Source organism: Culex pipiens, chromosome 2 (genome assembly GCF_016801865.2).
Source record: "Culex pipiens pallens isolate TS chromosome 2, TS_CPP_V2, whole genome shotgun sequence".
Classification (NCBI taxonomy): domain Eukaryota; kingdom Metazoa; phylum Arthropoda; class Insecta; order Diptera; family Culicidae; genus Culex; species Culex pipiens.
The window spans coordinates 173,849,632-173,866,506 of record NC_068938.1 but is presented as its reverse complement, the minus strand read 5'-3'; the positions used below and the strand labels follow the sequence as shown (position 1 = coordinate 173,866,506).

Sequence of the window (16,875 nt, the reverse complement as noted above, 5' to 3'; positions counted from 1 at the left end):
AGTTAGAAAAAACACGAAATTTTAAAATGAAAAATTTTGTTCTAAATGAAAAAATGACCCTTCTGAGTCAATGTAGATTCGAAAAGTACATTAAATTTCCCATAAAATGACATGTTCCAAAATTTTTTACAGTCGAGTAACGGAAAATGGCAGAGTTTTTAAAACTTTTTTAGTGTTTTTTCGATGAAAAATACGTTTTTTAGAAACTTTGAGTACGCCATTAAATCGGGCGTCCGATTTTACATAAAAGTCTCTTTGACTAAAAATTTCTGTCTCATCACCATTTCAGGCTGCCAATTATTGAAAAACCCCTCTTTTTTCGCATGTTCAAAAATGAAAGGGGTCGTACCGCCCCTCCGTCACGAGATATCAAAAACGTGATCAGGATTCGTGATCAGGAACAAAAGTTACCCCTTAGGACAAAGTTTCACGCAAAATTATTTTATCAGCCCATTGGACCTAAGTTTCACGCAAATCGAAGAGGGGTCGGGGCAACTTTTCCCGATTTCGTGTGAGTTGGTAGAGAATTACCCCTGTATGAAAAATGCTTCTCAAAACAACGTAAAGAAAACCCTTTTTTTTAATGATGCTTTCTGAATCAAGATTTGAATGTTTTTCAAAAACAAACATGGCCACCAAATGGCCGACCAGGAATGATGCCTTACACAGCCCTAATGATTTTTCGTTTGATTTTTTTCTTTAGGGTAAATATAAATATAGTGAGCAATCTGTTGAATTCTTAAATTGATTTCAGTGGAATAGAAGTTTTCTAAGATTTTGCGTCCCGTTTCACCTTAAGAAAAACAATTTCGTGACCCTTTCGTTAACCGTTTCTTCAGTGTTCTTTATATGGAGTTTTGCGTTCCTTCCATGCTCCGTAGTAGCCTATATTTGGGACTTGGGCTCAGATCAGGAACAAAATACCAGTTGAATATTTTTGGGAAAAAACCTAAACTGAAATTCTGTCAATGTTACTCCGGTTTGGGGGAAACAAGAAAAAAAAAATGAAGAAACAAATCCCGAAAAAAATTGCAGTAAATACACTTTTTGAACATTTAGTCTTCCTTCCTCCCCCTTCTTCAAAATGATCATAAATCAGGGGACAACAAGAAGTTGCTGCTAAAACTTTATTTTCACTAGACAAATCATAAAAACATGTTCGAAGTCTCATAAAATTGCCCACCCCTTACCATGCTCATAAAGTGCTGCTCACGCAGCCGCTGCAGCTGCTTTTGCTGCTCCTGCAGCTGCTGATGGGCGGCGGCGGCCTGCAGCAGCGACGCCTGAATGCTGGTGCTACCGCCATTCGAGCCCCCATTGCCACCCCCGACCGGGGTGATGGTGATTTCACTGTTCGACTTGGACAAATTGAGCCCGGTGCTGGCCTGCAGATTGGCCAACGCCCCGGACGTGACGGTGGCAGCTTGTTGCTGGGCCGCCGCCGCCGAGTTCATCCGCTCGGGCGCCGTCAGGAGTCGGGCCAGCGTTGGGGAAAACGAAGTGAAGCCTGGGCCGGAGGTGGCGGTCGTGGCCGGATTCGGCCGGGACGCGGACTTGGTAAGGATGCCGTGGAGCAACGAGTTGCTGGTCGAGTTGGCGGCTTGGGATTGATTCGCGGAAGTACCACCGTTGCTGAGGTTCAACTCGGGTAGCGCGGTAGAGTTGGAACTGGCCGAGTTCATCACCGGGTGGAGCGTGACTTCCGGGTAGGCACCGCCCTTGCCCATACTGGGCACGGCCGACTCGCCGCCACCGGACGATCGCTGTTGGGAAGAAGACGAACAATTGGTAGTAGTGGCCACGGAAGTTCCGCCGGCAGAGGCTACTGCTGCTGCTGCTGTTACGGCATTGCTCAGACTGCTCAGGCTGGACAGCAGCGAGCGGTCGGATTGGCTCATTTTGGCAAACTGGACCAGGACGTCCTTGAAGGAGACCGCCCCCGGGAGGGTGGTTGGTGGTGGGGCGTTGGAATTGCTCTGGGACGAGTCGTTGCTGGAGGGACGGGAGGTGTTCTGGACGAAAGAGGGGGACATTTGGTGAGAAAAGAGATTTTTGTTTGCGGTGTTTTGAAGGTTTGAAGGATGATGATGGATGGATGGATGGTGCCAGGGAAGTGGTGAAAACGGGGGTCTCTGATGGAATGGAAATGGTTGAACAGAAGAATAATGCGTAAAGCTAGCAAAACATAAGCGGCCTAAACGTCTCAACGTGATTTTTTTACTACCAATTTTTCAGTCTTCGTCAGCGCCGATTGGGGGTTCATAGTCTTATTAAATTTGGGGTTATTTTTGGATATACTTTGCAGATCGTGTTTAGGGTGTTTTGTCAGATTTCTCAAATGATTAATCACAGGGTCATTCCATATGTAACGTGTATTCGTTTTTTTTCACAGTGTTCCGATTTTTGTGAAGTTTTTCTCAAGAAGATAGTTGTTATGAACAGTGATTTGTCATTCTTTATTACCAGTTTTAATCAGCTGTATTTTGTCTTTATAAAGCTATATAAAGGGAAAACATATAGTTGGACAATTTTCGAATTTCATAAGGGTGGCCTAAAACACTTTAAACTTGAAAATAAGGTTTTTTTTAAATATCGAGTTTAATGAGAACTCCTAAGATGTTTTCATCATTTCAAGTGCTTGATCTCTCCTTTTGAATGCAAACTGGCGCTACAAATTCAGCCTGCGATTTTTTTAGATATTTGAGTTTCAAAATTGCATCTTTTTACATTCAAATTGCTGTAACGGATTGATCCTAATTATTTTTTTCAAAAAATAAAATGTTTATTTTTTAAAGTGAAATTGCTTACAATACCTTCTGTAAAACATAGGTAGTCGTATAAGTTGGCATAAATTGCGAGGTAAAATTTAGGGGAGAAAAAAATCCCAAAAATATTCTCGGAAAGTTAGATTCTGTATAAAACTCTAATCGTAAACCACCCTCATGTTCAACCGAGCCAAAATCAGTCCCTTTACATTTGTAACAACTCTTTTGAAGATATGAACATTGGAATTTCCAAAACTTCACTATTTTTTTTTTCTTGAAAATCCATTTTCAACTTTATTTTGTGATCTGGACCACTGTTAGAGCTCTGAAGCAAAATTTATCATCGTTTAAGAAAAAAATATTTTGGACTCTTTTTATTTTAAATTTCAAATTTTAAGTAGGTATCGAAATGACGTATAAGACTAAAATAACTATTACACTACGGCAAACAAACTCGCACTTTTTGACAGTTTGCCAGCTTTGTTTGTTTGCCTGGATTTGTTTGTACAAATGTCAGCCTGCATACATTTTGCCTTGTTTGCTAGTTTGCCGCAAACAAGTTTGCGAGTTTGGCAAACTGCGGTCCTTAAGATAAACAAACAAACAACAAAATCGCATTTTTTCGTGTTTGACAGTTTGTCAAACTAGTAAACAAAGCAAAATGTAAGCAGGATGACGTTTCTGCAAATAAATGCAGGCAAACTGCCACACTGTCAAAAAGATTATTTGTTTGTTTGTGATAGTCTAAAGGAGGTATTACACTACGGCAAACAAACAAACAAACTGGCACATTTTGACAGTTTGCCAGCAGTTTGTCTGCGTTGTTTGGTCGCCAACATTTGTTTGCAGAAACATCAGCTTGCATACAATTTGGCTTGTTAGCGAGTTTGCCGCAAACTGTCAAACACAACAAATGGTGAGTTTGTTTGTTTGTTTGTTAGCCATAGTCTAATATCTCCTTAACACGTCCTTAAATAACGTTGCTAGTAAAAATTAAATTGAATTTTAATGGGTAAATTTGCCCCTCTCCAATGTAATTTTTCTGCAATGTATAAGGAATACGTAAACTTACTAAAATTACAAATAAACGTTTTTAATTTCACCAGTTTTTTGGTAATACAATAATATCTGTCAAGAATCTCAAATGTTATACTGGCGCGATTTTTTTTTTACTATGTACATTTTTTTTACAAGAACCTTGAAAACTTCAAGGAAAATAGAATTCTAATCAACCGAAAACAATCTAAAATGCCTTTTTATGCATTGATAATCATATTTAGCCTGTTTGGGCTCGTATAAAAATATGTTGAACCTTTGTGAAATTACGTAAAAACGTTATTTTTTTACTTTTTTTTAAAGGGATAAAGGATATATTTTTTGATATAAAACGTCAAAGAAGCCGTAGATTGCGAGAAAATTTTTGATTTCTTCAACAAAATTTCATTGATTTGCCAATAAACATTAAAAAAAACAGAATAAAACTTTAAATGGTTTCCTAAATTGATTGCGTAAATAAAGCCAATAAAAAACAGGTTGCGCAAAAGAAAGCTTTTTGTTTTCTGGAAACTTACAAAAAAAAAAAAAAACAAGAAAATTGAAGAATTTTATTTAGTAAACTCTTTGTTTCTGGCCAATTAGGCGAAAGGGTTATTTTGAGTATTTCTGGGTTGATTAAGGGGTTCTACATATATGTTATGAAGAAAATTTAAAAATTTCATATTTAAGAAAATTATTAAAATTATTTTAAAAGATGATTTAAAAAAAATGTTTTTTAAAAAAATTCTGAAATTAAAAACTGATAATTTTTTATATGAAAAACATAAAAAAATAATTTTATCCTAAAAAAAACTTTTTGAAAATCAGCCTTTCCATGCACACGGGACGTTAGCAAATCTTTTCCAAAATATTTAGCCGATTTGGTCAAATCATTTTTGAGATATCGTGGCACCCGTTTTTGAAACAGTTAACTTCAAATAGATATACAGTACTTGTTCGGTAACTGGGCTATGTTTATCTGGGCTGCTTTTTAACTGGGTGCCCACTTAAAAAAACGTCATAAACCCAAAACAAACTTTAGTGATCGAGGGGCCCGTGGATGCAAAAAGCAAATTCAACAAATTAAAAATCGTATTTAAAGTTTTTATGAAATTTCAAGTCAAACTTAAAGGAAATAAACTTTGGAAACAAATTTATGCAACCTTCATTTTTACATTTTGCAGAGAAAATGATATGCATCGGTGGTCCCCTCACCATTTTTATCGAATGCTGCTCGCTAACTGGGCTACGTTCTCAGCCCAGTTACCGAACAAGTACTGTAGCTCGACAATGATGCATCCAAATATCTTCAAATTTATTTTGTAAATAGTTGAAGATATATACTTTAATGTACTGAAAAAAAATTAAAAAAGTTCAAAAGAGTGACATTTTTACCGATTTACATGTAACCTTTCTTAATGAGAAATTTGACAATTATTTTTCTATCGATTTTCTACGATTTTCCAAACAATTAAAAAAATCCTTGGAAAATTTCATTTCCTTTAAAATATCAGCTCGTATCATCAAATCCTCGAAAAGATGCGCCGCGAAAAATCTAAGAATTTCAGGTAAGAAGTTTCCAGAAAATAAATAAAAACTTTTCAGCATTTAGATTTTTTTTGAGTATTTTTTTTTGGGCAACTATAATTTCTGCTTTTATTTTTTCTGGCATTCTATTTACACCTATGCTTATGCTTATGCTTATTTTTTCTGGCATTCTATTTAAAATTATTTGTTTTAACTTTAATTTAAATGTATCTTTTTAACATAATTGTTATAAAATTTTTTTTTACGGTTAAACCGAAGTCCAGGTTAAACGGTAGTTCCTCCTCAAGTTTCACGAAATTCGAAAGAACGTTTCTTTCGGATTTTGGTTTTCAAACTGTAATGGAATGACCCTACGCAACGTCTAGTCAAATTTCTCAGGTTAGCGTCAACATAAAAAATAGCGAAGCATGGATAACATGAACACATATAATTTCAATCGATTTGCCAAAATGGGCCCCTCCCGCATTCGTTTTTCCATAAAATTCTCTAAAAACTCACCTCCGCTGCCGCCAGCAGGAAGCTCAGCTCCCTCATCCGAGCGTCCGCACTCGAACCTCCCTTCCCGTCGTACGACGGTATGTTCTTCAGCCGGCGGCCACGCCGCGGCACCTGCTCCGGATGCTTCTGCCGGTAGTCGGCGATAATACTCTTGACGTCCTTGATGACGCCCTGCCGGCCCACCTGCAGCTGGTTGTTGATGTTGTGCTGATTCTGGTGGCCGCCCGGATTGTGGTGGCCGTTCAGAAGGGCCGCCGCTTGGGCGGAGAGGCCGAGCCCGGCTAGGATGTTGTTGGCGGCGATGGCTGCCGCGGCCATCGTGTTGGACGACGACGCCGACGATGTGGTGTTTGAGATCGTGGAGCTGGTCACGTTGGCGGCCGTGAGTCCGGCCGACATGGCCAGGTTGTTTAGGATTTGCTGGTGGTTGGAGAGGATGGGTTTGGGCAGGATTTGCCGCTGGATTTGGGCGGCGTTTGGTTTTTCCTTGGCGAGCTCGGCGGGCTTCATGTTGGCGCGAGATTGGAGGATCGTGTTGGTGGAAGTGATGAGGGAGGGGGAGGTCGATAATGGCACCATGGTTACGGAACTGTTGATGTGGTTGAACTGGGCAAAGAGGCTGCTGCTGTTGGTGCTGGGCGCGGAACGCCGGCTGTCGTTGGCGGTCGAGGTGTTGGCGCTTTGGCGGGAGCTGTGAAGGGGTGTGACGGACGCCGGTCGGATGTCGACTTCGGGCGGGGGCGTTGGAGGTCTTGGGCCGACCGAGGCCGATCGGACGTTCGACAGGCTGTAGTCCGCGGGAGGTTCCTCGCCCAGCTTGGTGTGGACGATGTTGAGGACGTTCTTTTTCCGCGTCAACCTCATCAGGATCTCCTCCTTGACCTTCTTCAGGTGGATCATGTTGTTCCACTCGTTCTCTTTGGCACGTATCATATCGTTTAGGGTCTGAATTTCGACCTGTAGCAGCTCGGTGTTCTTGTGGACGTCCTCCATCGAGTCGTTGGACGTGTTCTCGATGTACTCCTTGAGCAGGAGGTCGTGCGCCCGGAAGTTGCACTCCAGCTCGCGTTTCAACTTCTTCGAAGGCATCACCGGCTCGGCGTCCTCTTCGTCTTCGTACTCCTCGACGGAGCGACGTCGCTTCCGCGAAACCGGCTTCTCCTTACGACTAGTCTTGCTGCTCAAATCCACCGTTGGCGCTTCTTCCCGCCGCTCCTCCGGCTGCTCCATCGGCTCAACCTTGACCGTCTTTTCCACGCTGCTGAGATCTGGCTCCTCCACCGGAACTTCCGGCTTCTGCGTTGTCTTCGTCACACTCTTCTCCGACGAACTCTCCGCCGGCTCTTCCGGCTTGTTCACGGTCTCCGTCGACGAGGACAAATCCACCGCACCCTGCTCCTCCTGCTCCTCATCGTCGTCCCCTTCCTCCGTGTCGTCATCACCATTCGAAGACTGCTGACTCCCAGCGCCACTTCCACCATCCATCTGGAATGTGAGCTCGTCGTTGAAATCTTCCGTCTTGGACCCATTCCGGTACGTGCAGTCCTGCTGGTCCTCCTCAATCTCCATGCCGGACATGACGTCCTCACCACTTCCCTCCCGCTTCTTCTCGTCATCCTTAGCCGGCTTGACCTTCTCCTCAACCACCTTTGCGGTCGCCACTTCAATATCCTTGACCGTCATGTTCTCCTTGTTCTCATCGCTGCTGCTCCCCTTCTTGCTATCAACCAGAGCGGCTTCCCTAGGTGATTCCGGCTTGCCGCTGAGACGTGCCTCTTCCGGCGCAGGTGACTTGCTACTGGTGGTGGCGTTCGGCGTCGCGACGCTGCTCGACTTGAGACTGACTACTTTGGCGGCGGTGGCATCGGCGGAGGAGCAGACGAGCGTCGCGTCGCTGCCCTCTTCCATAACGTGCATGCTGCGCTTGTTTAGGCTGGAAAGAGAGAGGGAGAGAGAAAGAGTCGAAATTAATCTTGAGAATTGATGAAGAGAGTGAACCTTGATCAAGCAGTAAATTGGCGCAGCCTTCCGAATTCCAACCGTGCGAGCCCCTCCGAAAAAAAATCACTTCCTTTGGCCGTGATCTTCAGAGTTGGTGGGTCGGCATGTGCCGCCAGTGGGTCAGTGGCGAACAGTCGTGTTTGCGATAATTATTTAATAAGCAGATTTGAGAGCGACTGCCAGAGTATGCATCTCTCTGTTGTTTTGTTCTTCATGCACACTCGAAGCTGCGTTGGCATTGAACTCTTTTGCCTCTAATACAAGTGGCCAGAAGAGCCCAACAGTGGCATTGAATTAGTACCATTGTGAGTAGGAAGGGTTTGGGGTAATATGATGTTTTGCCAAGGTAATTGAAAAGCTTTGTAATTAAATTGATCTGCAACAGATATTTTTTATTTCTTGATTTATTGAATAAAAAAACTAATTAGTATACACTTACACCTTAATCATTTTAAGGAAATCATCCTACACAATTAAAGTAATGAAATGAAATTTTAACATGAAATGTGAAAAATTGTATGATTTAATACTACTTCTTTAAGGATGTAAAATTACTTTAATTAAGGTTGAAAAAGTTTTGTTACACTGTAAAAATTGGTTAAATCACATCTGGGAATGCTGAAAGATTTGGTTTCAGAAAAATGTGAAATATTACATCAGAAAATTGTGTACTTTTTTACGGATGAATTTAGTTTAAAATTAAAAAGAGATACTCGATTTTCCGAAGTTTCGATTATCCGAAGGTTTGTAAGGGACTTCGAATAATCAAACCAAGAAAAAAAAAAATCATATTTTTTCATTTTCTTGTTTTTAACAAAAAAACGAGTTTTTCGACCCTATTTTAGTCGAATTTGAGTTGTTGGTTGCCTATTTAACAATAAAATGCATTTTTTTAATATTACATCACCGCTATTTTGGCCGCCATCTTGGATTTAAAAGTTCTAAATCATTTTACCGTAGTTTAGGGGTCATACTTAAGCTCTACAATCAAAAATTAGACAACAAAAAAAAAAATAATTTCTTGATTCGATTATCCGAAGTGAAATTTTTCCGAGGCCTTCGGATAATCGAGTATGGACCGTAATAATAAACCATACAAATTTGATTTTTTCAAAATTAATATTTTTTAACTGAGTGCAAATAAAAAACGGCACATTTTATTACACATTTTGTGTGGCCAAATAACATATTTTTCTGACATGAAATATGTACGTATTTCCGCATGATTTTTATACAACACAATAAACAAAAAATGTGGAAGGTTGAGACTTTAATTGTTAAATATTGCCTCTATTTCGATGTAACTTTCTCTTAAATTGTGTGGACTACGTAAAATTACACATAAGTAGATGTACATTTCGAGGTAATATCACACATTTATTGTAATAAAAAATCTGTCTACATTCCCAGATAATATTAATGTGATATTTTACTGTTTTTCTTGAACAAATTAAATTTAATGCTTTAAATTTGATCAAACGAAAGAACCATTGAAAAGCTTTATAGTATTTCGTTTAACATTCCAACGCCCAAGGCTCCAAAAAAGTTGGAACGGCAACTTCAACTCAATGGTTCTCGGGCACAACTCAACCAATCAAGATAATTCTTCTTTCCAGTGATTTGTTAGGATGTCTAGATGATTCTAGAACTTTGCAGAACTTAATTTGATCAAATCTGTAATTTTTGCGATCAAAAACATCGTTCCAACTTTTTTTTCCCCGTGTAAAAAAAAAATTCGCCAAAAATTCCGCGGAGGCAGTCTTTTCAAAAAAGTTGGAACGATGTTTTTGGTCGCAAAAATTACAGATTTGATCAAATTAAGTTCTGCAAAGTTCTAGAATCATCTAGACATCCTAACAAATCACTGGAAAGAAGAATTATCTTGATTGGTTGAGTTGTGCCCGAGAACCATTGAGTTGAAGTTGCCGTTCCAACTTTTTTGGGAGGCTTGGGCGTCCGTGTAAGTTGGACATGCGTTGGGCGTTCCAGTGTTAATATTTGCATTACTCAGGATAACAAGCACTAATTGTAAACGTAGCCGTTTTGAGCGGTTTTCAATCCAGAACCCTAAAGCTCCATAAAGCTCGGTTTTTTGTTCCTCTCAACGACATTAAATTTTTCCATACTCGAAATCAATAAAACTTCGTTTTTTTATCAAATTATTAGGAAAGCAGGCAATTCCGTTATATCGTTTTGAAAATTTTCTTTTTTATTTTAAATAATTAAACCTAAAATTGTAAAACATGGGGAAAGACAAAATTACATGGTTTATAACATTTATGCAAAGACTCTTTAATTTTTGTGCTTCTTTCTTTGAACAAAAAGCTCGTAAAAATTTAAGAAGAACACAGTGAAAAAATTGGAAGGTGTAATTTTGGAAGATTGAATATTACCTCTTTTATTATGTAATTTTGCCTCAATTTAGACTGAATAATTTATATTACAAAAGAAGAGCGGTAAAATTTTCATAGGTAAAATTACACATTTTTTCTGACATAAATGATGTACCCCTTCCTAGATGTAATATTACCATGATTTTTTTTTACTGTGTAGAAATCTCCAATTTCCATGGATTCTGTTTTTTTAATTGGCTGAAATTTTGTGGGTACTCTATTTTTGATCAAAAAAGTAATTAAGCTTCATTAGATCATCCATACGAAATGCTAAAAAATATTTAAACTAGAAATTTACCTTGATAACGTTTTGTTCTAATCGATTATTTATCATCAAAAAAATTTTAGGTATTGATGTGAAGAATCACAGTCTAAAAGATAGCCGTTTTTTCACATTTATTTAGAATTGCGCATTTTTGTAAATATAATATTTTCAATTCTAATACTACATCTTAAAACTTACACATTTTTCGAATACGTCTAAAATATAGTAATTTTTTTTTACATAATTTACAGAGAAATAATCAAATTCAAACTCACAAGAATTCCATTTCTTTTTTATGTTGTATCCACCTAAAAGTAATTGTTTCTATAAAAGTGACTTTTTTGCCAATAGAATTTATAATCAAGCCCAGACAATATTTTTTCAATATTTCCTTTAAATATAAAATAAAAATTTTAGAATACTTTTCATTTGAAAGATAAAATAACATATTTTTTTACGTTCGAATCAAAATCCAGAGTTTTTTTTGAAAAGGACCAATAAACTATTGTCTTTCATATGTTTATAGGACCTAATCAAAAAAAACTCTAGAAATGCTCAATACGTTTTGATATGTATTGTACTGCTGAATGTTTTCTAAATAACTATTTCAAAATATTTGAAACACCTGACATTTCAGTAAATATATAAAACTATAAATATAATTTCATGTAATTGATTTTCAATAAAAACATGTTTGCCATATTTTTCTGAGGATTTATCATAATTATTTATTTTGATTTAAAAAAATAACGTTTTAGTAAAATTTACTATTTTAAGATGTTTTACGATTAATTATTAATTGAAATACTTTTTTTTTAAATAAAGAGGATTCATTCAGTCATTTATTGTGTGTATTGAATCCTTTAAAAATTAAAAAACTTAAAAAAAGTAATGAGGTAAATTTTCGAAATTTGAGTACGCAAATTTGATGATTTGATTCGTATCGTATCTCGGAATCCTGTTAGGCCGCTGCCAATATTTTTTGAAGTTTATGTCTCTCGACTCTGACCAAAGTCGAAAGAAATAAAAAATAAACATTAAAAAAATGAAATTACGAGCATTATACAACTGTCCAGTCGTTTTGCAATCATTAGTTTCCAAAATATCGAACTATTGACGAAATTTAGTTGTTTTTGCCATAAAATGTTAAATATTCCTAATCGTACCCAAACATGCTAAATATTATTATCAATGCAGAAAAATGCATTTTCAATAAAATTTAGAAGTTCACTGAAAAATATTTGTTTTGCCCCCTGATTTTTCAGACCAATTAATCCCCTTCATAGTTTCATACAACTTTTTCTAATGTTATAGCTAGAATCTTTAAACTTTTTAAAACCTATTTAATAAACCTTTTTTTTACCAAATCTAATGTTTTTTTTTAATTTTGAACAAACTTTGACCTGTTCTGAAATTGTAGGATGACTGAATCATTTAAATAGATGTTCAAATTATTACACAGTTAAAACAGTTTAATTTTGGAAGGTTGCAAATTTTATGGTTGAATATTACCTCTTTTTAATGTAATTTAAATTAAATTAATGTGTACAAAGTGAAATTACCCATAAAATGATGTAAATTTACACATTTTTTTATCTGACAGAAGATCCATTCATATTCCCAGAGGTAATATTAATCCAAACAGTTTCAGTACACGGCATCTCCATTACATCTCGCGACCTTGCCGATGTGCAACTTTGCGGTCAAATCAGCAACGTGCGATGCTTCCTGTTTCGTAATCTTTGCACAAAAACCGCCTTTGATCTTCATAGAACAGCAAGCTCCCCTCAAGGCGAAGCAAAATTCCAGCCCTCCACTGCACTGGAAACGTTAGATCTATACAGACTCCGACGAGAATGGTCACAAGGACGACCTCTGCCCGCGTCCGTCCGTCCCAGCGCCGATAACACGACTTGTTCGAAATTCCATGTTTGAGCTGCGTACTCAACATCCTCTCGGCAGTACATCTGTACGAGAGAGAGAGATCCTTGAAAGTCCAATTCCATGCACGAGAGTCGAGTTCGTCTTCTAACGCGCGCACCCGCGTGACGGCCTGGGCAATTTGCACTTGGCCTACGCCAACAAAACCAACCCTCTCAACAGAGTGTGACTCTGACTGTAAGCCATCAAGGCGACCGAGGGAAAGAGATCGAACGGGTTGACCTTTTGTGGCTGCCGCTGCCCACCTTTGTGCCTCATAACTTCTAGAGACCCTGGCGCAACCTTGGACGTTCCGATCGGAGTTGGAGAGCCTTCTGACACAGTTTCTAAAAAGATCATACAGCCTGAGACTAATGGGTCTGGCATGGAGATCTGCACGGTGTTCTGGTTCTAATAATAATTGCAAACTGATCATGGGCACAGCAAGTGGTAGGTCTCCCTCGGTAGAGATCTGTGGGTACAGACTAACGACGCAACCTTGTGAGTAGATCAAGATGTGAAGTATAGATCAGCAATACGAAGTAGGTTAGAACTTTGAAGATCTCTTTGTTCTACCTCTGTACTTTTCCAACCAAGAAGTCACCAAGTTCTTCGGTACAAAGTTTACGTCCTTAATTCGCCATTCTGGGCCGATCACCACCGGCCGATAAGCTGACAGTCGCGACGCCAACCACCCGTTCAACGTAATCCAAACACACTACACTGGGTAAAGCAACAACAGTCATTCTCAGGTGTTGTTGTTGTTGTTACAAGCCTCCAAAGCCAATGCCAGACCGGCACCCTGCGTGTCAAGGTTTCCCGACACTTACCGTTGAACTAACCTATATTTCGACGGCGACGACTTACAGCGGTTACTGGCAGGGGTGGCGCTCAACACCCACTTGTTGTGCGGTGTTGTGGGAAGCTCTTTGTGGCTTCTGTTGGCTTCTTCACCTTGGATTGGGCAGGGCTTCCCCTTAACTATTCGAGTATGGAAATCAACAATACTTGAGCCAGTGATTCCTTCAATCAACTGCAAGGTAACTTGCAAAAAAAAAATCTCTTTGACGAACTTAAGGACCACCCTACCGCACCCATCTATCACGTTCTTTGCGAGGTAAAGCAGTGGCTGTCTGGGTTCGTTTAATAATTTTGCCGAAGGACACTCAATTTAGACTACACCACCGTCCGCCAGTCTGCATTGAGACGCCGGCTGTAGTGTCACTGCGTGAACGTGTGTGCGCGCGGAACTCGGCGGTCCTTCAAAATTTGCAACAAGTATCAAATGAATGAGAGAGAGAGCGAGTGAGCTATACCTAGGGAGAACTCCTTGACTTTTTTTTGTTTATTTGATTGAGGTAGGCACAGCGACAAAAAAAGCCGGTAACTTACGACCACAAAGGTGTCGGAAGGTTACGGTTTGTGGAGCGTTGTGCAGCACACACGGTACAAGGTTACCAATTGGTTGTGAAGCACGTTGCGAGCATGAGAACATGTGTTCTACACAGTATTTCCTGACGTTTAATGACGAAGTGAGCCAGAACTGATTTTATAAGTTTTTTACGTTTTATTCTAAAATTTGAAAAGGGGTCCACGAACAGGACATGGACATCTTGTCTGTTGAACAATAAATAGTCCGTAATTTCTTTCAGATACTATTTTTTTTTAATTTTCTTATTTATTTACATGCAGATCTTTTTGTACAACTTTTGTTCTACGATAAACATTACTTCTTTTAATTATTTTTTTTTATTATTTTTAATTGCATTTATCATGTTTAGTTTATGTTTGTTTCTAATAGTGTTTCGCTTAATCTATTGCACACTTTGCACCAAATTCTCCACACTTGCAAATAATATCTGCACACCAAATATTTGCACACTTGAAATCCTACCCCTTCTCACCCCCGGTCGCCTATAGTGGTGCGTGTCTCGGTTTCAAACTAGGGTGTGTGTCTTAGATAGTTTTTTTTCTGCTGTAGTTTGAGGTGTGCAATTTTGTATAGAGCTTTCCACAACTTGCACGATTGTCTAAAAATCGCTGCAATCTGCAATATAACCTACTATAATTATCTGTTGCCTATATAAATTGCGTTTTCCATATTTTTGCAGTCCCATTTTCGATTTTGTGAGTGATTCTTTTTTATTTTTATCAAAAATTATATCATCAACTTTTTAATTGCAAAATCTTGAAAAAAATAAAACTTGTTGTACTGAAGGCGGTTAATTTAAAATAAATTTCTTTGTCATGGCGCTTACGTCACATAGTCAAATCAATAAACACTATAGATTTTGTTTGTAAATTGATTTTATAAAACAATGCAAAAGGTTTGGAAACATATAAAATGCTGGCAGCAGCTGAAACATTGGTGTAAGTGATAAAATTGAGTTTTCATATGGAATTTGGAAATTTGCCATTTTTAGATGATGGTATTGGTTTTGGTGCCAAATATTTTTTAAGATGGATTTTTGGGAGAAATTCGTTTAAATTCCAGGCTAAATATTTAATTTTTCCAATTTTAACATGCTGCCAATGAAAAATACGTGCAACTTGAATTTTGTTGGAAACTAATATTAGGGTTTTTTTGGTCATATTTTGAGTTTAAGATGATAATTTTACATGGAAACCCAAAATATAACCAAAAATCGAATTGTTGACAATTTGGCTCAATACTGATGGCAGATTCAGATTCAGCGGGCAAAATTACATGGAAAAATATATATTTGGACAATTTTCGAATTTCGTTAGGGTGATCCCATATGGTTTTCCATTGAAAATTAGACTTTTTCAAATGAAGATATCCCCGAGATTTTTTCAGCGTTTGTAGTGGTGGATATCTTCTATTTAATGCAACCTGGCGCTTAAAATTTGGCTTGCGCCTTTTCGAGATATTTAAGTTTTAAATTTACACCTTTTTAACCTAAAAATGGCTGTAACTTTTGACCCTTAGGTTCAAATTGACTTGTCAAAAAATATAAATGTTTGTTTTTAGAGCTCTAAATGTGCCCCGAATATCAGTTTCCTTTAAAACTTAACCCTGAATTGCCACCTTCAAAAAACTGATTTTTGATGATTTGCTCAGATGCTTTCTATTAATTTGGTCGTAGAAGGCGTAGATTACGAGATAAAATGTTGATGTCTTCGACAAAGTTGCTTGGATTAGCAAGCCCAACAACTTTCTAGAAGACAAAAAAATCCCAAAAAAATTCCTGAAAAGTTAGATTTTCAAAATCAATCTAATCGTGAACCACCCTAATTTTCAACCTAACCAAAAGTTGCCCCTTTTCATTTGCAACAACTTTTCTGAAGACACCAAAGCTCCAAAACTTCACCATTTTTCGGAAAATCCATTTTCCACTTAATTTTGCGATCTGTACCACTGTGCAATGTTTATTTTCCTCTAAAGTCAAGTTGCAATCCTCGAAAAAAAAATTAAATTAAAAAAGTGAACAAACCTGAAAATAAAAACATTTTCATAAATTAATAGGTAATATAATTTGCAGAACATTTGCAGAAACATAAGATTGCTGATAAATAATTAAAGAATCGTTGCATAAATATTGTGCAAATCAGGTTTACAATTGGAAATTTAAATTAAAAAAAAAAACGTTTCTTAATCCACCATTGTGGTTGGTGCTTTCCTAACATTTACAAAGGAATAATGAAAATAAGTTTATGAAAAAAATATATAGCTGATACAGACTTTTCTAGAAAACATGCAGACTCTCATTTGAAGCAATGTGGCAACAGGGCGTTTCGCATCAGGCGCGACTCTCGCACGTAAACAAAACCTCAAAAGGCCGGAGGTTATGCAAAAAATCACCCTTTTTTGTAGATACAAAAATCTTTTTTTTAGAATAACTTTTTAAATACTCTACTAAACATATAAATAACGAATCGAATAAGGCTGACCCGGCCAAAATCGGTTCAGCCAGTTCTGAGAAAATCGTGTGTAAAAAAAATCATGTCTACACACATCCCCACAGACATTTGCTCAGAATTTGATTCTGAGTCGATATGTATACGTGAAGGTATATCTAGAAGGTATTTTTAAGAAGTTCAATTTACGAGTGATTTTTTAGCCTTGCCTCAGTGAGGTGAGGAAGGCAAAAATACGAAACTTAACGGAAAAAATATCTGAAAATGTGACGAATTTAGTATATTGGATGTACATAAAAATGTAATATTTAATGGCTTTTCATGGGAAGTATCAAATTTAACGGAGCCCATCAAAGTGCTACGGAAATATTCGAAATTTTGTATCTTGAAAAGGTATTTTCTGAAAGATTTGGTGTCTTCTTTTTATGTATTTTTTTAATTTACTTTTTATCACAAAAACTAGATATTGTTAACAAGAAACTCTCTTAGATTTTTTTTGTGGGCAGATTTTTGAGCTAGTGTGCATTGTGAATGAATTGTATTTAACGATGTAATGTGAATAAGGAAAAAA

The 16,875-nt window shown here is 37.8% G+C and overlaps 1 protein-coding gene across 3 annotated transcripts in view; it reads right to left on the bottom strand.

Moving 5' to 3' along the window:
* Positions 1 to 16,875, bottom strand: part of LOC120417006 (probable serine/threonine-protein kinase kinX) — a 110,994-nt gene that overhangs the window by 4,217 nt on the left and 89,902 nt on the right. Inside the window, exons 4-5 of one of the 3 annotated variants that reach the window (XM_039578946.2) lie at positions 5,847 to 7,779; positions 1,191 to 2,012 (exon numbers count right to left, since the gene is read on the bottom strand). In XM_039578946.2, coding sequence (XP_039434880.1) covers positions 1,191 to 2,012; positions 5,847 to 7,779 — 2,755 coding nt within the window. The remainder of the gene's footprint in view (positions 1 to 1,190; positions 2,013 to 5,846; positions 7,780 to 16,875) is intronic. The other 2 variants (XM_052709178.1, XM_052709179.1) reach the window with 2 other exon arrangements.